General features: G+C 41.8%; 1 protein-coding gene across 4 annotated transcripts in view; it reads left to right on the forward strand.

Annotated features, from left to right (window-relative positions):
* LOC140740299 (nuclear receptor subfamily 5 group A member 2-like) overlaps positions 1 to 21090 on the forward strand; it is a 125546-nt gene that overhangs the window by 38544 nt on the left and 65912 nt on the right. Inside the window, exons 2-4 of one of the 4 annotated variants that reach the window (XM_073069449.1) lie at positions 1242 to 1306; positions 5302 to 5394; positions 11334 to 11449. In XM_073069449.1, coding sequence (XP_072925550.1) covers positions 1297 to 1306; positions 5302 to 5394; positions 11334 to 11449 — 219 coding nt within the window. In that variant the 5' untranslated portion in view covers positions 1242 to 1296. Of the gene's footprint in view, positions 1 to 1241; positions 1307 to 5301; positions 5395 to 7445; positions 7650 to 11333; positions 11450 to 21090 lie in introns of those variants that run through there. The other 3 variants (XM_073069453.1, XM_073069451.1, XM_073069452.1) reach the window with 3 other exon arrangements.

Below are 21090 nucleotides of genomic sequence, written 5' to 3' on the forward strand. Positions count from 1 at the left end.
GATGGTGCAGAAGACTGGATAAGAATACAGCTGAAATACATCAGTTACAGATATGGCCGAGAAATGGCAGATGGAGCTTAACACAAATAAATGTGAGGTGTTGCATCTTAATAGGGCAAATGCAAGGAGACAGTACACTGTTATGGTCAAGATCCTTTAACAGTGTTGCTGAGCAGAGAGATCTTGGGATCCAAGTTCATAGCCCCTTGAAAATGATTACACAGTTCGATAAGGTAGTTAAGAAGACTTATGGAATGCTTGCTTTTATTAATCAAGGTATTGAGTTTAAAAGTCATGTGGTTAGATAGCAATTTTATAACACTCTGGTTAGGCCAAATCTGGAGTATTGCATACAATTCTGGTTGGTTCACTTATAGAAAGGATATTGAGGCTTTGGAGAGGGTAATGGAGAGGTTTATCAGGATGCTGCCTGGTTTAGAGAGCATGCACTATCATCATAGCTGGACAAACCTGGGTTATTTTCTCTGGAGTGGCAGCAGCAGAGGGTAGATCTGATAGAGGCTTCTAAGATTATGAGAGGCAGAGATTGAGTAAACGGTGCATCTGTTTCCTAGGGTTGAACTGTTTGCAATACCGGAGAGCATGCATTGAAGATGAGAGGTGGTAGGTTCAAAGGGGATGTGAGGGTAAGGTTTTTACTCAGAGAGTGCTGGATTCCTGGAATGCACTGCCTGCTATGGTGGTAGAGGCAAATACATTAGAGGCTTTTAGGAGCCTTTTGGACATCATGTACAGTGCATATAAAAACTATTCACACCCCCCCTTGGAACTTTTCATGTTTTATTGTTTTACAACTTTGAATCAAAGTGGATTTAATATGGCTCTTTTGACACTGATCAACAGAAAAGACTCTATCATGTCAAAGTCAAAACAAATTTCTACAAATTAGTCTAAATTTAATACAATTATTAAACATAAAATAATTGATTGCATAATTGGTCACCCCCTTCAAGTTATCATTTAGTAGATGCACCTTTGACAGCAATTACAGTCTTGAGTTTGTGTGGATAGGTCTCTATCGGCTTTGCACAATCGGGTACTGCAATTTTCCCCATTCTTCTTTCCAAAACAGCTCAAGCTCTGTCAGACTGCATGGGGATTGTGAATGAACAGCCCTTTTCAAGTCCAGCCACAAACTCTCAATTGGAGTGAGGTCATTGTCTTGCTGGAAAGCAAATATTTTAATTTTGCTGCATTCATTTTTCCGTCTACCTTCACAGATCTTCCAGGGCCTGCTGTAGTGAAGCATTTCCACAGCATGATGCAGCCACCACCATGCTTCATGGTAGGGATGCTGTGTTTTTCATGATGTACGGTGTTTGGCTTAGGCAAACATAACATTTAGTCTGCAAACACGAGGAAATCTGCAGATGCTGGAAATTCAAACAACACACACAAAATGCTGGTGGAACACAGCAGGCCAGGCAGCATCTATAGGAGAAGCACTGTCGACGTTTCGGGCCGAGACCCTTTGTCAGGACTAACTGAAAGGAGAGATACTAAGAGATTTGAAAGTAGTGGGGGGAGGGGAAATGCAAAATGATAGGAGAAGACCGGAGGGGGTGGGATGAAGCTAAGAGCTGGAAAGGTGATTGGTGAAAGTGATACAGAGCTGGAGAAGGGAAAGGATCATGGGACGGGAAGCCTCGGGAGAAAGAAAGGGGGAGGGGAGCACCAGAGGGAGATGGAGAACAGGCAGAGTGATGGGCAGAGAGAGAGAAAAAAAAAACAACTAAATATGTCAGGGATGGGGTAAGAAGGGGAGGAGGGGCATTAACGGAAGTTCGGGAAGTCAATGTTCATGCCATCAGGTTGGAGGCTACCCAGCCTGTATATAAGGTGTTGTTCCTCTGAGCATAGGTGTTCAGCGAAACGGTCTCCCAGTCTACATCAGGTCAACTAATATATAAAAGGCCACACCATTCAGGGCCCCAGACAGTCCTTCCAGGTGAGGCGACACTTCACCTGTGAATCAGCTGGTGTGGTATACTGCATCCGGTGCTCCTGGTATGGCCTTTCATATATTGGTGAGACCCGACGCAGACTGGGAGACCGTTTCGCTGAACACCTACGCTCGGTCCGCCAGAGAAAGCAGGATCTCCCAGTGGCCACACATTTTAATTCCACATACCATTCCCATTCTGATATGTCTATCCATGGCCTCCTCTACTGTCAAGATGAATCCACACTCAGGTTGGAGGAACAACACCTTATATACCGGCTGGGTAGCCTCCAACCTGATGGCATGAACATTGACTTCCCGAACTTCCGTTAATGCCCCTCCTCCCCTTCTTACCCCATCCCTGACATATTTAGTTGTTTGTTTTTTTTCTCTCTCTCTGCCCAATACCCTGCCTGTTCTCCATCTCCCTCTGGTGCTCCCCTCCCCCTTTCTTTCTCCCGAGGCCTCCTGTCCCATGATCCTTTCCCTTCTCCAGCTCTGTATCACTTTCACCAATCACCTTTCCAGCTCTTAGCTTCATCCCACCCCCTCCGGTCTACTCCTATCATTTCGCATTTCCCCCTCCCCCCTCTACTTTCAAATCTCTTACTATCTTTCCTTTCGGTTAGTCCTGACGAAGGGTCTCGGCCCGAAACGTCGACAGTGCTTCTCCTAAAGATGCTGCCTGGCCTGCTGTGTTCCACCAGCATTTTGTGTGTGTTGTGAGTCTGATGGCCAAAAAGCTCAATTCTGTTTTCATCAGACCATAGAATCTTCTTCCAGCAGACTTCAGTCTCCCACATACCTTCTGGCAAACTCTAGCTAAGATTTCATGTGCGTTTTATTCAACAGTTGCTTTCTCTTTGCCTTAACTTGGAAATTTTTTTGTATCCATCCCCTGTGACAATAGACAATAGACCATAGGTGCAGAAGTAGACCATTCGGCCCTTTGAGCCTGCACCACCATTTTGAGATCATGGCTGATCAATTCCTATCAATACCCGGTTCCTGCCTTGTCCCCATATCCCTTGATTCCCCTATCCATAAGATACCTATCTAGCTCCTTCTTGAAAGCATCCAGAGAATTGGCCTCCACTACCTTCTGAGGCAGTGCATTCCAGACCCCCACAACTCTCTGGGAGAAGAAGTTTTTCCTTAACTCTGTCCCAAATGACCTACCCCTTATTCTCAAACCATGCCCTCTGGTACTGGACTCTCCCAGCATCTGGAACATATTTCCTGCCTCTATCTTGTCCAATCCCTTAATAATCTTATATGTTTCAATCAGATCCCCTCTCAATCTCCTTAATTCCAGCATGTACAAGCCCAGTCTCTCTAACCTCTCTGTGTAAGACAGTCCAGACATCCCAGGAATTAACCTCGTGAATCTACGCTGCACTTCCTCTACAGCCAAGATGTCCTTCCTTAACCCTGGAAACCAAAACTGTACACAATACTCCAGGTGTGGTCTCACCAGGGCTCTGTACAAATGCAGGAGGATTTCCTTGCTCTTGTACTCAATTCCCTTTGTAATAAAGGCCAACATTCCATTAGCCTTCTTCACTGCCTACTGCACTTGCTCATTCACCTTCAGTGACTGATGAACAAGGACCCCGAGATCTCTTTGTATTACTCCCTTACCCAACTCTATACCGTTCAGATAATAATCTGCCTTCCTGTTCATACTCCCAAAGTGGATAACCTCACACTTATTCACATTAAACGCCATCTGCCAAGTATCTGCCCACTCACCCAGCCTATCCAAGTCACCCTGAATTCTCCTAACATCCTCATCACATGTCACACTGCCACCCAGCTTAGTATCATCAGCAAATTTGCTGATGTTATTTTCTATGCCTTCATCCAAATCGTTAACGTAAATGGTAAACAGCTGTGGTCCCAATACCGAGCCCTGTGGCACCCCACTAGTCACCAGCTGCCATTCCGAGAAACACCCATTCACTGCTACCCTTTGCTTTCTATCTGCCAACCAGTTTTCTATCCATGTCAATGCCTTCCCCACGATGCCCTGAGCTTTGATTTTACCCACCAATCTCCTATGTGGGACCTTATCAAATGCCTTCTGAAAATCGAGGTACACTACATCCACTGGATCTCCCCCATCTAACTTCCTGGTTACATCCTCGAAAAACTCCAACAGATTAGTCAAGCATGATTTACCCTTGGTAAATCCATGCTGGCTCGGCCCAATCCTATCACTGCTATCTAGATATGCCACTACTTCATCCTTAATAATGGACTCTAGCATCTTTCCCACCACCGATGTCAGGCTGACAGGTCGATAGTTCTCTGTTTTCTCCCTCCCTCCTTTCTTAAAAAGTGGGATAACATTAGCCATTCTCCAATCCTCAGGGACTGATCCTGAATCTAAGGAACATTGGAAAATGATTACCAATGCATCCGCAATTTCCAGGGCCACCTCCTTTAGTACCCTAGGGTGCAGACCATCTGGACCTGGGGATTTGTCAGCCTTCAGTCCCATCAGTCTTCTCATCACCGTTTCCTTCCGAATGTCAATCTGTTTCATTTCCTCTGTTACCCTATGTCCTTGGCCCATCCATACATCTGGGAGATTGCTTGTGTCTTCCTTAGTGAAAACAGATCTAAAGTACTCATTAAATTCTTCTGCCATTTCTCTTTTTCCCATAACAATTTCACCCAATTCATTCTTCAAGGGCCCAACATTGTTCTTAACTATCTTCTTTCTCTTCACATACCTAAAAAAGTTTTTGCTATCTTCCTTTATATTCCTGGCTAGCTTGTGTCCGTACCTCATTTTTTCTCCCCATATTGTCTTTTTAGTTAAGTTCTGTTGTTCCTTAAAAACTTCCCAATCATCTGTCCCCCCACTCACCTTAGCTCTGTCATATTTCCTTTTTTTTTAATGCTATGCAGTCTCTGACTTCCTTTGTCAACCACTGTGGCCCCTTTCCCCCCTTTGAATCCTTCCTTCTCTGAGGGATGAACTGATTTTGCACCTTGTGCATTATTCCCAAGAATACCTGCCATTGCTGTTCCACTGTCTTTTCTGCTAGGCTATCTGTCCAGTCAACTTTGGCCAGCTCCTCTCTCATGGCTCCATAGTTTCCCCTGTTCATCTGCAACACTGACACCTCCGAGCTGCCCTTATCCTTCTCAAATTGCAGATAAAAGCTTATCATATTGTGATCACTACCTCCTAATGGCTCCTTTACTGCGAGATCGCTTATCAAATCCTGTTCATTACATAACACTAAATCCAGAATAGTCTTTCAATAGTCATTTCAATAACTATTTTGCGGCATTGCTTGGTGTGTTGTTTTGTCTTTGTGGTGTAGTTTTTGCCAGGATACTGACTCAGCAGCAGATGGACCTTCCAGATGCACGTGTATTTTTACTGCAATCAATTGAAACACCATCACTACACACAGGTGATCTCCATTTAACTAATCATGTGACTTCAAAAACCAATTAAGTGCACCAGTGATGATTTGTTGTGTCACATTAAAGTGGGTGAAGCCCTATGTAATCAATTATTTTGTGTATATTATTTGTAATAATTTAAATCACTTTGTAGAGATTGGTTTTCACTTTGACATGAAAGTATTTTTCTGTTGTTCAGCATCAAAAAAGCCAAATTAATTCCACTGTGATTCATTGTTGTAAAACAATAAAACATGAAATCTTCCGGGGGGCAGAGTGGTAAAGTGGAGAATACTTTTTATCTGCACTATAGGTAGGAGGGATTAGTGTTTGGGTGTTTTGATTGCTTTTTAGCTGGTTCAGCACAACACTGTGGTTCAAAGGGCCTGTACTGTACTGTTCTATGTACAGTCAATACAGCTGTGAGGGCCATTTGGTTTATAAAAGATAACAGTATGTAATTTCCCTCCAGAGTTTGAGAAATTGGAGAGAGGTGTCAGAGAAGGACCAAGTAAATTTGAGGGCAGGGTGAAGTTAGAGGCAAAGTTTAAGAAATTGACAGGCTCAGCACGGGAGCAAAACATGAATTGCTTATTCTTTTCCATAGATGCTGTCAGACCTGCTGTGTTCTTCCAGCAGTCTGTAAGTGTGAACTTGCCCACTTTGGTCAGACAAACAGAAAGACAGAGTTATATCTCAATGATGATAGATTAGGAAATGTTAATGTACCAGTGGTACTAATGTCCTCCTAGACCTGTTACTGAGAGAAAACATACAGATGAAGCAAGCAGTTAAGAGGCCAAATGAACAATTGGTAGAGGTTTTGAATGCAGGGACAATGATATGTTACAAATACAGAATCTTGAAGAATTGTGTGCAATTTTAGTCTTCTCACATTAAATAAAGAATATATTTGCTGTAGTTAGGGTAATGAAAATTCACTGGATTGATCAAAAGCTGTCAGGACGATTACATTGAGCAGTTTGGTAAGGCTCAGCTTCCCCTGGTTTGGGGTGCTTGGAGCATTGCATCACAGACTTGAGATACAGTGTAAGATTTATCAGAATTGAGTTAAGTTCTTTAAGACAGGTTCACCAGCAACTGCTTTTGTGAACCCATGGAATCCAATGAACTCTGTATGACAATAAGTAAGGGGAGGCCAAGTCATTGAATTTTAATTTAAGACAGGGATCATTTTCTGCGACTTGTTTTATGTGTGAGTGTTTGATGTTTTGGTGCCATTTGCACATGTTTTTGCACATGAGTGTTCATGTTTTTCTTTTCGTTGAGTGGCTTCCATGGTTTTGTTTGTTTTATGGCTGGCTGGAGAAGACAAATTTCAGGGTTGTATACTGCATACAAACTTTGAGATTATTTTGAATCCTTAGAATTTTCTAGTCACAAAGGGCAGAGGGATATGGTGAGAGAAACATCTAGTATTAAGATAGATCAGCCATGATTATATGAAAGTGTGGAGCAGGCTTGAAGGGTCATACAGCATGATAACAAGGCCTTTGGCCCAACTGGTCAAAGCCGACCAAAATAGTCGGACATCCCATTTTCTCATTTGGTGAAAACAATCCATCCTCTGGCTGCTGAACCTGTCTTAAAGATCTTAAGTCAGATCTTAGAAGCCTTTCCCTGGTTCCCAAGCCTGTGACACCTGGTTCCATGTCCCTCTAAACATTTTTTGACCATGTACTGGTTCACTTACCCAGGCAGTTCATTCCCTCATTCCAGCTCCTCTTTTTCATGTGTCTTTCTATGTTTGTACTTGCATCTGTGTTCTAGCACCAGGACATGACCTTCTGAGCCATACTTTTGTGGGCTAAAACACACCATATGGTGAAATTGCAAAGCCCTCTGATCTGTGCTGAATTGACCCATGTGTTCAGTGAGGTCAGAAGCCTGCTGAATAAACCAGTCCAATCATGATGGTAAACTAGCCATGATAAGACTGACATGGTTAATGTGTAAGCTCCCGTTTCTGTTCCTAACCATTGGATGATAAGAAACAACTCATGAGTGGCCAGTCAACATGTCAGTCCACTGAGTGGCTCTGTCCCTCCTCCTCTTCCTGTGAAGATGCTTTCCCTGCTCACCACAGTCGCTACAAAGCACCTCTAGTATTAATGGTGCAGTGTGTTCCCAGGAGTGTACACACAACTGACAGCCTCAGCTTTGGCAATGCTGCCAAACATAGACACTGAAAACAGCTTCCTCTACATTCAGGATTCGGGATCAGACCAAATGTTGATACAGAGTGAGTACAGGAAACTTGTGTTTCTTTTCTTTTAACTGTGTTGCTGGTAAATTTCCATCTTTAGAAATTATTCTGTTTGCAAAGACTCCTAACTCATTCATCCAACACGATGTGTTCTTTGATGCAAAATGTCCAATATATTTTTTACAAATTTAACACTATCATTAATTTGTTGGATGAATTGGCTTCTTTTTAAAAATATGGTAATGAAGATACTTTTACTCCTAATGGCTTTCTGGAGTCAGACACACACACACACACACAGCTTTGATTAGCAATCAATGAAGAAGTTTCTGCACAAATATTTCTGTGGTATTGTATACACTTGGTGTTCTGTATTTTTCTGTTATCTATAGAAAAAGTTTACAGTTTTGGGAGCAGATGGAACATTCCTGGTATTTTTTTGCAGTTTGCCACAGTACATTTGTAAAGGGATGTTTCTCTCCCAATCTCTTCTAGTGATATTAGTTTTCCCCTCTGGGATACTTAACATCCGACCTGCAAGGGATTTTGTGTTTTGAAGGTCTTTTTCAGACACCTCAGCATGTTATATGTGACTTTCTCACTCTGTTATCTCCCTTATTTCTAAAGCAATAGAAGCTGAGAGTCTTTTTTCAATACAAAACCAAGGAGACCAATGGGATGTTTCCATAGTTTTTACCCTTATTCATAAATGAATAAGCCTGAAGCTTATTAATAAATGGTTCCAGTGCTCTGTGTGATGTCAAATTGATCACACACAGCACAGCACCTTCCTCCTCACATAACTCAACACACAGGGATCATGCAGAAGGCACCAACTAATTCTTTTTTTTCTATTTTCCTCACTCCACCTTTGAAAGCACCCATGAAAGGTCTTATCTCTGTTATTGAGCAATGCCACTCAAATGACTAGAGTCCTCTCAGTCCTCTGACGTAATTCCATCCACTTCAGTCAGAAGAAATTGTAAGGCAAAACTCTTTTTTACAGTTGAAAGATATGAAAACCTATTTGAGTTTAGAGAGCTCTGAGTGCACTTGTATGCAAATTTCAGACTTGATTGCTTAATCTAATTGCTCTCCTCTCTATTGTACCTTGAGCTCGGAAACTTAACGCACCTCCACTTTCTTTTTCTTCGGCCTCTTTGTTTTTCAATAATCCCCTGTTATTTTGCTTTTAAAAGAAAAACATTAGCAAAGCATAAAGTAAAGGAAGCTAAAAACAGGACTTACTTAAGTGAATATTCCATCCTCATTGTGCTTTGGAAAAGTTTGATTGACGTGCAGTCTGTAAGGGATCTGGATGCAGCAGGGTGGTGCAGTAATGCTCAGGCTCAATATATAATTCTCGTTCTGCCTGTGTTGAATTTGCACCTTCTCCCTGTGACCATGTGGATTCCCTTCAAGTATGCCACATGTATGGTTTGGTAGCTTAATTGAAAAGCAGAACAGTTATGAGGCTGATTGGCTCCAATTCTTATGTTCTTCCACTGCTAATTATTGACAGTTTAGTGACAAGCCTTTGAGCTGGAGTATTGAATTGTTCAAACCCAATTAATAGAACTATGAAGGATGATAAAGCCCTGAGTATGTTGGTGAGTAGTAGAATCTGGGGTGGGGAGGGGGAAGATTGGTGCAGATGATGAAAGTGTGAAGAGGATTAAGTCACTAAATGTAGGGTGATTGAAAGTTGTTTTTGCTGATCTGTGTTGTGGAAGAAAGATCCTTTATTCATGCCATTCAATAAGATCATATGTCATTTCCCACAGTAGTCACTACCTTGATTCTTTTAACAGGATGAACGGTCTCAGCTCAAAGCATCAACTATTTTTCCCCTCAAATATGCTGCCTGATTTGCTGAGTTACTCCAGTGTTTTCATGTGTTCCTCAAGCATCTGCAGAATCTCGTGTCTCTTTGTCCCTTCACTTTGATACTGAAGTGAAGCTGAAAGAAAAATCAGAAGAAAAATCCCGTAGCAATTCTTTCAATCTGATTTACTTTGACTGGCTAAACTCACTTCTAAACCATTGCCACTCCAAATTGTTCTCCTCCCTTTCTTAAAATATCCTTTCACACTCAAATTCAATCACCATAGCTCTTTCCTTTCCTAAATCTTAATAGAGTGATTTTGGTCACCAACACTGTGTAAATCTGAGATATCCCACAAAATATAGCATTTGTTTAATTCATCATCCAGTTGCATTGCATTGTTTTTTACTTTTCATGGGTTGCAAGTGAAGTTCAAGAGATGCACTATTATGAAGTGACCAGTCTAATTTTGATGGTCAGAGACAATAATCGTCACTCATACTAAGTGTCCACAGAGTTACAGTACTGTAGATATCTATGGATCTGCAGGGTACTAAAAGAGGTAAAGTCTGAAGTAGTGACCAAAGATTGAAGCTAGTTGTTACCTATGATCTCAGTTTGAAAGATCCAAAACTGAAAGGAGACTATGATGTTGAAGTGCCATCAGGAAAAGAGGAGGGAGAAATCAAAGGACCTAAAGTAAATGTTGATGTGGATGTGCAAGGGACAGAGGTTGAGACATTGAAAATTTGTGCTACCTTCTACGCTTTAAATACCCCAAGGTTGTTCATGGTTTTCACTATACTTTTTGCAAAACAGAAGGTCACACTCTCCCCCAAATACTGCAATTTTCATTTTGGTTCAGGATAAATGAAACTTGTGAAACTTACTGATGTATTCACTTTCTTCAACCTGATCTCTGAAGTCTTGAATATAAACAGCAGCAGAAAACTAAGGTTCCAGTAATGAACCCAACAGTGTCTGTAAGAAAGTGATAAACTCCAAGTGATCTTGATACTGGTTCACCTTCAGACAATGATCACATTGCTCCTTGCTTAATCACTACTACTGCAGGAAAATTAAAAATTTCATGACATGTCAGTGATATTAGCAGGTCAGGCAGCATCCATGGAAAGGAGTAAAGAGTCGACATTTCAGACTGAGATCCTTTACCAGGATGCCATTGGGCCCAAAACATTCCTCCAGCATTTTGTGTGTGTTGCTCTGGATTTGCAGAATCTCTTGTGTTCATGTCAGTGATATTAAATTTGATTCTGATTTCCAATGTAATTTGGATTCCCGTTAAAGATATTAAATCTACTCACTGTTCTGTGTTCTGTGCTTTATGTTGTTTCTCAATGGGAAGTGCTCTTTCCTCTGGGACAGAAGACTGTGTTTATTCACACTCCTGAGACTAGAGCACAAAAACTCTTCACTACAGCTCTGAGAGAGTTCTGCCATAGAAAAGATGGAAGTGAGGCTTTGAGGCCTCTTTGTTTTCCCAGGTGAATGTAGATATTGTTTTGCAAAAGAGCAGGAGTTTAAGTCTGACAAGAGTTCCTCATTACCAGTTCATTATCCTACTTCTGTTATTGGGGGCTTGCTGCATAGAATTCATCTGTAGTGTTTTCTATATACCACAGATATTGTGCTTCAAAAGGACACTTTATTTGCAAGATGATCTGCACAATCTGAAAGGAGATGAGGGCTGCTATAAAATGCAAATTTTATTCCCTCTTTTTCATTTTCTCTTTAGAAAATCAACCAGGAATGATCTTGTTCAAACACAATCTTTTAATGGGGCAAATTCATGGGATTATGGGATTACGGGACAGATGAGGGAAGAGACTACAAATTTGAATACATTAATAACATTTTGTTTCTTTGAATCATAGATTCCCAAGTTAAAATGGAGTACCCCTTCGTACCAACGTGTGAGGAGTTGTGTCCGATTTGTGGAGACAAGGTCTCAGGATATCACTATGGACTCCTAACGTGTGAAAGTTGTAAGGTATGAAGTGTTGTCAGCTAATTCTTGAGACCTTGCATTTGGAATTGGTTTATTATTGTCATGCACTCAGGTACAGAGAAATGCTTGTCTTGTAGTCTATTGTGCCTAGTGATATGCGGTTTCAGGCTTTTATATCATCTGCGTTGAGACAACTGCACTGCTCCAAAGAACATTCACTATATGGGGTCATTCTTACCCTCAGCCATTAGGTTCTATAATGGGTCAACCTATAGCCAGGGAAGTAATGACCCCCCCCCCCCACCCCCATTAGACTGTTGTTTGAGGTAACTTGTTTTTTATTCTTTCTTACTTCTAACATTTGTGCAATTGTAAGGCTTCCCTCATCCCGCATCTGGCGACCTCCATTGCCTTTAAGCTGAAAAATAATGACAGCAACCAGAATCATAGTTTTATACAGACATACAACACAGAAACAGACATCAGCCCAACTGCTCCAGCCAGGTAAGATGCCTATCCAAGTTAGTCCAATATATCAATGTTTGGCGCATAAGCTTCTAAACCTTTGCAATCCATGCACCTGTCCAACTGTCTTTTAAAAGTTGTTAATATACCTGTTCCAGCACTTCCTCTAGCAGCACATTCCACATACATACCCCCCTTGTGTAAAGAAACAACTTGCCCCTCAAGTACCTATTAAATCTTTTGCCTCTCATATTAAACCTATGCCTTCCAGATCTTGACTTCCCAAACCTGGGAAAAAAGCTGCTTACATTTACTTCTATCTGTGTCCCACATGATTTTATACACCTCTTTAAGATCACTTTTCAGGTTCCCTGTGAGCTCTGATCTAACAACCTGTTAGAATGTCAGCACTCGACAATGGTGGATTAAAGTTAAAAGCAACTCTTAGTACACTTCCCACTCTTACATCCCAATAATACAATAATCCTTAATCTAAAGATCATAGATGTCAGCCAAGCAATTTCCTCCTAGTTATAGAACATAGAGCATAGAATAGTACAGCACAGTACAGGCCCTTCGGCCAACAATATTGTGCCGACCCTTAAACCCTGCCTTCCATATAACCCCCCACCTTAAATTCCTCCATATACCTGTCTAGTAGTCTCTTAAATTTCACTAGTGTATTTGCCTCCATCACTGACTCAGGCAGTGCATTCCACACACCAACCACTCTCTGAGTGAAAAACCTTCCTCCAATAGCTCCCTTGAACTTTCCACCCCTTACTTTAAAGCCATGTCCTCTTGAATTGAGCAGTGGTGCCCTGGGGAAGAGGCGCTGGCTGTCTGCTCTATCTATTCCTCTTAATATCTTGTATACCTCTATCATGTCTCCTCTCATCCTCCTTCTCTCCAAAGAGTAAAGCCCTAGCTCCCTCAATCTCTGATCATAATGCACACTCTCTAAACCAGGCAGCATCTTGGTAAATCTCCTCTGTACAATACTTCCACATCCTTCCTATAGTGAGGCGAGAAGAACTGGATACAGTACTCCAAGTGTGGCCTAACCAGTGTTTTATAGAGTTGCATCATTACCTTGCGACTCTTAAACTCTATCCCTCAACTTATGAAAGCTAACACTCCATAAGCTTTCTAAACTACCCTATCTACCTGTGAGGCAACTTTCAGGGATCTGTGGACATGTACTCCCAGGTCCCTCTGCTCCTCCACACTACCAAGTATCCTGCCATTTACTTTGTACTCTGCCTTGGAGTTTGTCCTTCCAAAGTGTACCACCTCACACTTCTCTGGGTTGAACTCCATCTGCCACTTCTTAGCCCACTTCCGCATCCTATCAGTGTCTCTCTGCAATCTTCAACAATCCGCAACACTATCCACAACACCACCGACCTTTGTGTCATCTGCAAACTTATGAGCCCACCCTTCTACCCCCACATCCAGGTCGTTAATAAAAATCATGAAAAGTAGATTTTTAACCGATAACCGATCCTTGTGGGACACCACTAGTCACAACCTTCCAATCCGAATGTACTCCCTCCACCACAACCCTCTGCTTTCTGCAGGCAAGCCAATTCTGAATCCACCTGGCCAAACTTCCCTGGATCCCATGCCTTCTGACTTTCTGAATAAGTCTACCGTCAAATGCCTTACTAAAATCCATGTAGATCACATCCACTGCACTATCCTCATCTATATGCCCGGTCACCTCCTCAAAGAACTCTATCTAGCTTGTTAGGCATGATCTGCCCTTCACAAAGCCATGCTGACTGTTCCTGATCAGACCATGATTCTCTAAATGCCCATAGATCCTATCTCTAAGAATCTTTTCCAACAGCTTTCTCACAACAGACGTAAGGCTCACTGGTCTATAAATACCCGGACGATCTCTACTATCCTTTTGGAAGAAGGGGACAACATTCATCTCCCTCCAATCCTCCGGTACCATTCCTGTGGACAATGAGGACATAAAAATCCTATCCAGAGGCTCAGCAATCTCTTCCCTTGCCTTGTGGAGCAGCCTGGGGAATATTCCGTCAGGTCCCGGGGACTTATCCATCCTAATGTATTTTAACAACTCCAACACCTCCTCTCCCTTAATATCAACATGCTCCAGAACATTAACCTCACTCATATTGTCCTCACCGTCATCAAGTTCCCTTTCATGGTGAATACCGAAGAGAAGTATTCATTGAGGGTGTCACTGACTTCCACAGCCTCCGGCACATCTTCCCACCTTTATCTCTAATTGGTCCTACCTTCATCCCTGTCATCCTTTTGTGTTCTTCACATAATTGAAAAATACCTTGTGATTTTCCTTTACACTACTCACCAAGGCCTTCTCATGCCCCATTCTTGCTCTCCTCAGCCCCTTCTTAAGCTCTTGCTACCCTATATTCCTCAATAGACCTGTCTAATCCTTGCTTCCTAAATCTCATGTATACTGCTTTCTTCCATCTGACTAGATTTTCCACCTCACTTGTCACCCATGGTTCCTTCACCTTTATCTTCCTCACCGGGTCAAATTTATCGCTAACATCCTGCAAGAGATCCCTAAATATCGACCACATATTCATAGTACATTTCCCTGCAAAAACATCATCCCAATTCACACCCACAAGTTCTAGCCTTATAGCCTCATAATTTGCCCTTCCCCAATTAAAAATTTTCCTGTCCTCTCTAATTCTATCCTTTTCCATGATAATGCTAAAGGCCAGGGAGCCAGGGAGATGCTCACCCACTGAGGGATCTGTGACCTGACCCAGTTTGTTACCTAATACTAGATCTAGTATGGCATTCCCCCTAGTCAGCCTGTCAACATACTGTGACAGGAATCCATCCTGGACACACTTAACAAACTCTGTCCTGTCTAAACCATTGGAACTAATCAGGTGCCAATCAATATTAGGGAAGTTAAAGTCACCCATGATAACAACCCTGGTAGTTTTTGTACCTTTCCAAAATCTGCCTCCCAATTTGCTCCTTGGTATCTCTGCTGCTACCAGGGGCCTATAGAATACTCCCAATAGAGCAACTGCTCCCTTCCTGTTCCTGACTTCTGCCCATACTGACGCAAAAGAGGATCCTGCTACATTACCCATCATTTCTGTAGTTGTAATAGTATCCTTGACCAGTAATGCCACACCTCCTCCCCTTCCCCCCTCACTATCCCTTTTAAAGCACTAAAATCCAGGAATATTGAGAATCTATTCCTGCCCCGGTGCCAGCCAAGTCTCTGTAATGGCCACTACATCATAATTCCATGTATGTATCCAAGCTCTCAGTTCATCACCTTTGTTCCTGATGCTTCTTGCATTGAAGTACACACACTTTAGCCCTTCTACCTTATTACATTTACACCCTTTATTCTGCTTTTCTTTCCTCAAAGCCTCTCTATATGTTAGATCTGGCTTTACTCCATGCACTTCTTCCACTGCTCTATTGCTCCAGGTCCCATCCCCCTTGCAAATTAGTTTAAATCCTTCTGAACCATGCTAGCAAACCAACCTGCAAGGATATTGCTCCCCCTTGAGTTCAGGTGCAACCTATCCAATCTGTACAGGTCCCACCTTCCCCAGAAGAGATCCCAATGATCCAAAAATCTAAAACCCTGCCCCCTGCACCAACTCCTCAGCCACACATTCAACTGCCATCTCCTCCAGTTCTTACCATTAATATCACATAGCACTGGCAGCAATCCTGAGAACGCCACCCTTGAGGTCCTGTTCTTCAGCCTTCTGCCTATTATCCAAGGTTGGTTGAGTGTCAGTGGTTCCTCTGAAACATGGGAAGGTGGTCCCCAGAGGTAGAAGTTCAAATGCCACCATAGTTATTAGGATTAGAAATGCTGATGAACTAACAATGGATTCACTTTCATGGACTCTACAACTCACGTTCTGAGTTTTTTTATTTATTATTATTTGCTTTTGTTTGTATTTTTGATAGTCTTTAACGGATTAGTTGTTTGCTCGTCCTTGTATGCAGTTTCTCATTGATTCTACTGCATTTCTTTGATCTATTGTGAATGCCTGCAAGAAAATGAAACTCGGGCTTGTATATGGTAACATACAGTATATGTACTTTGATAATAAATTTACTTCCAACTTTGATAAGTTTATAACCAGTAATGCTAATAGAACCAACAAATTTAGTAAAAGCCACTCTGGTTTCCCCATGGATTCACGAGAAGAAAATCTGTCATCCTTATCTAAAATCTGTGTTGCTGGGCTGGGCTGGGCTGGGCTGGGCTGGGCTTCCCTTGTTAGACAAGTCCTTTGAGTAAGTGGCAGTCATCCTGGACCTAGTTCCCTTCCTATCCCTTGCCTCTGTTGGGCAAGCCTGGCTGGACTGCTGTTGCCTGGTGGGGGACTCTGCCCCTTTTCATCCCTTGCTGCTGATGGGTTGTGCCCTGCAACATACCCAGGTGCCCTGTGACCTGCTCAGGCCCCTGTGTTCCTGCCTGGGAGGTCTGGGCCCTGCCCAGGAGTTATGTGGCCTGCCCAGTGACCTCCTAGAACTTGCCTGAACTCTGGGGTCCTGCCTTGCCTGAACTCAGACTCTTCTGGAACCCCAGAATCACCTTGAATGTCATGTCCCTCACGCACACCATGGTCACCACATCTTGTCTATTGTTTAGTTGTTCCTGTCCTGCCCCTAGTACTTAAGTGCCTGTGTCCTGCACTTGGGTCCAGCCTCCTGTCCCCTTATGACAGGTTCATGATCTTGTGGTGCTGTGGCCCATCCATTTCAAGATATAGTGTTAACTCTTCAGAAATACTCTTCTGCACACCTCTTTTGTAGCATGTGTTATTAGAGTTATTGTCATCTGCTTTTCAGCTTGAACCAATCTGACCATTCTCCTCTGACCTCTCTCATTAGAAGGTAATTTTTCCACAGAACTGCCCCTCACAGGATTGTCTTTTTTTTTTGCACCATTCTCTGTAAACTCTAGAGACTGGTGTGACTGGAAAAACCCAGGAAGTAGTCAGCAGTTTCTGAGATACCCAAACCACTTCATCTGGCACCAGCAATCATTCCACTGTCAAAGTCACTTTGATCACATTTCAGCTCATGATGAAATGGCGGAGCAGACTCGATGGGCTGAATGGCCGACTTCTGCTCCTTTGTCTTATGGTCTTTCCTATTCCAGTGTTTGCTGCGAACATCAACTGAACCTCTCGACCATGTCTGCATGCATTTATGCTGCACGTCTGATTGATTAGATATTTGCATTAATGAGCAGGTGTATCTAATAAAGCAGTGTATATGAAAGGATCTCAATAATGGGTTGTTCCCATCCACATATGCAAAATAATTATCACCAATTGCTGGAGAAGGAATATTGGTAAATTGATTTATTATTCTCAAATCTACAAAGGTACAGTGAGTGACAACCCATTGTTTTGCATGCCTTCGGTAGACATCATTTCATCACATCAGGGATATTGAGTTGGTACAAGAGAAAGGCAATGACAGAGAAAGTGCAATTCAGACAGACGATAATGTGCAAGACCATGATGAAGTAGAACCTGAGGTCAAGAGTGCATCTTATCATACAGGTCCATTCTGATATCTTAGAACAGTGGGATAGAAGCTGTACTTGAGCCTGGTGGTACGTAAGTCCAAGCTTTTGTACCTTCATCCCAAGCGGAAAGGGTAGAAAAGGGAATGTCCATGGAGGAAGGGGGTCTTTCATTATGTTGACTGCTTTATAGATACAGTGAGAAGTACAGGCAAAGTCCATGGAGGCAAGGCTGATTTGAATATATAGTTGGAGGAAAGAATATTACGCAAAAATGCCAGGGGAAATTAAACTCTTCAACATATTCAAATAGTTGCAAAAGTGCTGGATGCAATGTTTTGTTTTATAATACCCCAGGCCAGACAATAATGTGTCACACGTCACAATCCCTGCTATATCAGAGTTGTGCATCAGTCCTCTGCTAACTCACTGTGTTGGTTTCATGCTAAACAATGTCTTAAGGTCTTATCGATGACAGTGAGATTTTCTGTTTTACTGACCTCAAATGAGAAATAAATTTTGATCAGGACACTGCTGAGATTGTTTTTGTCTTCTAAGATCATATTTTGGGGTCTTTTATGTCATACTTAGTGGTCAACATTTTGAGAGACAGGGCCATATTCTTTGTGCATAAGAATTCCTGTCTGACAAATCTCCTGAAGTTCTTCAAATGAAGTACATAAGAGGGTAGATGATTGTTGCCTATATGGACTCTAGCAAGGCTTTTGAATGGAAGTCTAGCAGGCTAGTCTGGAAATTTAACTCACATGGGTTCCAGGAGAGATAGTGGAAATCATTCATAATTGACTAAGGGATAGGATGCAGTTTGATAGCTGAGGGATGTTTCTCAGACTGGAAACTTGTGTGTAGCGGTGTATCACAGGTGTTAGTGCTGGGAACTTTTGATTGTAATTTATATAAATTATTTGGATGTGGTATATAAAGATTTTTAAAGATTAGCTTTATTTATCACATGTTCATTGAAACATCAAAACACAGTGAAATACATCAATCTGTGTCAATGACCAACACAGTCCACTGTCTAGGAAGCTTTCAAGTGTTGCCACATTTTTGGTGCGAACGTTGCATGCCCACAGCTCATTAACCCTGACTCTAAATGTTTTTCAAGTGGGAGGAAACCTGAGCATCCAGAGAAAACCCACACACTTACGGGGAAAATGTACAAACTCCTTACAGGCAGTTGCTGGTGTTCAACTCTAAGCAGTGATTTTTGCTATTGTTACACATTGATAATAAGTTTGCAGATGTTACTGAAATCAGTGATGTTGTAGATAGTGTGGAAGGTTATGAAAAATTATAGAGGGATATTGATCAGCTAGGTACAGTATGTAGCTCAGGATTGGCAAATGGCCTTCAGTTGAGATAAATGTGAAATATTGTCCTTCGGGAGTTCAAAGCAATGAATAGTAGGATTCTGGGAAGGGCTGTGAAACAGAGGGACCTAGCTGTGGAAGTACATAGTTTGCTGAAAGCACGTAGATAGGTAACAGGTAGAAGTGGTGAAGTTGACATTTCTGCACACAGGCCTTCTTCAGCCAGGGTATTTAGTATACAGGAGTTGGGAAGTTATTTTGCAGTTATATAAAATATTGGTGAGTCCTCACTTGGAGTATTGTGTACAGTTTATTTCATCTGCACTAGAAAAAGCGCAGGAAAGATTTACCAGGATGGACTATTTCAGAGTCCAATACATTGTTGGGTCTAGAGTAGACTAGTGCAGATTAAGGAAGGATATCAGATGTCCTGTCGACTGGATTTTTACAACTTTTACTTATTTGAGAAACCAAATTATTAACTGAATCTACATTCAGCAATTAGTACTGTGGGATTTCAGTTTGTATTTCTGGGGATTAATTCCAGACTATTAGATTGCTAGTGCACTGATTTGACTGCTTTGCTGCAAACTGCATTCCAAGAACACAAAATCCCTTTTTCTTCTTTAAGATCTCCAAGCAATCTTATTATTTCATTCAGCAAATACCACTCTTGCAACAAAAATCAGTATTTCCTTTCCATTCCAGTTACTCTCAAAAATTGATGCCTTTATTGAATACTGTCCATTTGGTGAAATTGATCTCATATTGAATGGACATTGTTGATCTCCTGTTGGAGGGAGTCAATGGGCAGTGACACCCATTTTCATATCCAGGATGAACCTGCTGGAGGGGCCTCCTGCTGCCTACACAGGATTTATTTACTGACAAATTAACACAGAGATTAGTGGAAAGAGATACGACACTGTCAAACCATGTTCATAAACAGGAAATTCCTTTTTTAGTAGTCATGATGGATTTGGAAAATCTTGGCCTTAAAACCAGCCCTTAAAAGACACATTCATTAATTATATTTTTTAAATGATTGACAGTTCTGTTTGCAAAACACTCCAGTGCTGAGGACTATATATATATTTATTTATTTCTTTATTACAATAACAAGAAAGTCTGCAGGTGCTGGAAATCCAAAGCAACACACACAAAATACTGAGGGAACTCAGCGGGTCAGGCAGCAACTATGGTGAAGAATAAATAGTGGACATTTTGGGTCGAGATCCTTCATCAGGAAGTGATTTTTTTCTTTAACTGTGGAGTAGTGTGGTGTGTGATAAAATGCAGATACAGGCTGTTCCCAGGTCCATTAGCCAATATTTCCATAAATCAGAATTAAAATTAGATTTATTATCTTTGACATATGACATGGAATTTGCCTTTTTGCAGCAGCAGTGCAAGTAAAGATATAAAAAATACAAGAAATTTAGAGATTGATAAATAGTGGACAGTAAAAGAATAATGAGGTAGTGTTCAGGGATTCACGGAATATTCCGAAACTTGATGGCAGAGGAAAGAAACTGTTCTGAATCATTGAGTGTTGGTCTTTGGGTTCCCGTACTTCCTCCTCAATGGTATTAATGAGAAGGGAGTATGCTCCAGATTCTGTGGATCTTAAGTGATAGATACTGCCTTCTTCTCTGGAAGATGCCCCCAGTGGTAGACAGGGTTGTGCCTGTAATGGTGCTGGCTGAGTTTACAAACCCCTGCGATTTCTTTCAATATACGACCATAAGGCATAGTAGCAGAATTAGGCCATTCAGCCCATCAAGTCTGCTCCGCAATTCCATCATGGCTTATCCCGAATCCCACTCAATCCCCATACACCTGCTTATCCTATGATGCCCTGACTGATCAGGAAACAATCAATTTCTGCCTTAAGTATACCCACAGACTTAGCCTCCACTGCATTCTATGGCAGAGCATTCCACTGCTTCATTACCCTCTGGCTAACAAAATTCTCCTTACCTCTGTTTTAAAAGGATGCCTTTCAATTTTGAGGTTGTTCCCTCTAGTTCTGGATACCCCCACCACAGGAAACATCCTCCCCACATCCACCCATATCTAGTTATTTCAACATTCAGTAGGATTTCAATGAAATCCCAATGTATTCTTCTAAATTCCAGTGAGCACAAACTCAAAGCTTCTAACACTCCTCATATGTTAGCTCTAACATTCCTGGAATCATCCTTGTAAACCTCCTCTGGACTCTCACCAATGACAACACATCGTTTATGAGATATGGGGCCCAAAACTGATGACAATACCTCATGTGTGGTCTGACTAGTGTCTTATAAAGACTCAGCATTGTCTCCTTGCTTTTATATGCTTCCCTG

The sequence above is a fragment of the Hemitrygon akajei genome, chromosome 16, assembly GCF_048418815.1.
Source record: "Hemitrygon akajei chromosome 16, sHemAka1.3, whole genome shotgun sequence".
In the NCBI taxonomy this organism is placed as follows: domain Eukaryota; kingdom Metazoa; phylum Chordata; class Chondrichthyes; order Myliobatiformes; family Dasyatidae; genus Hemitrygon; species Hemitrygon akajei.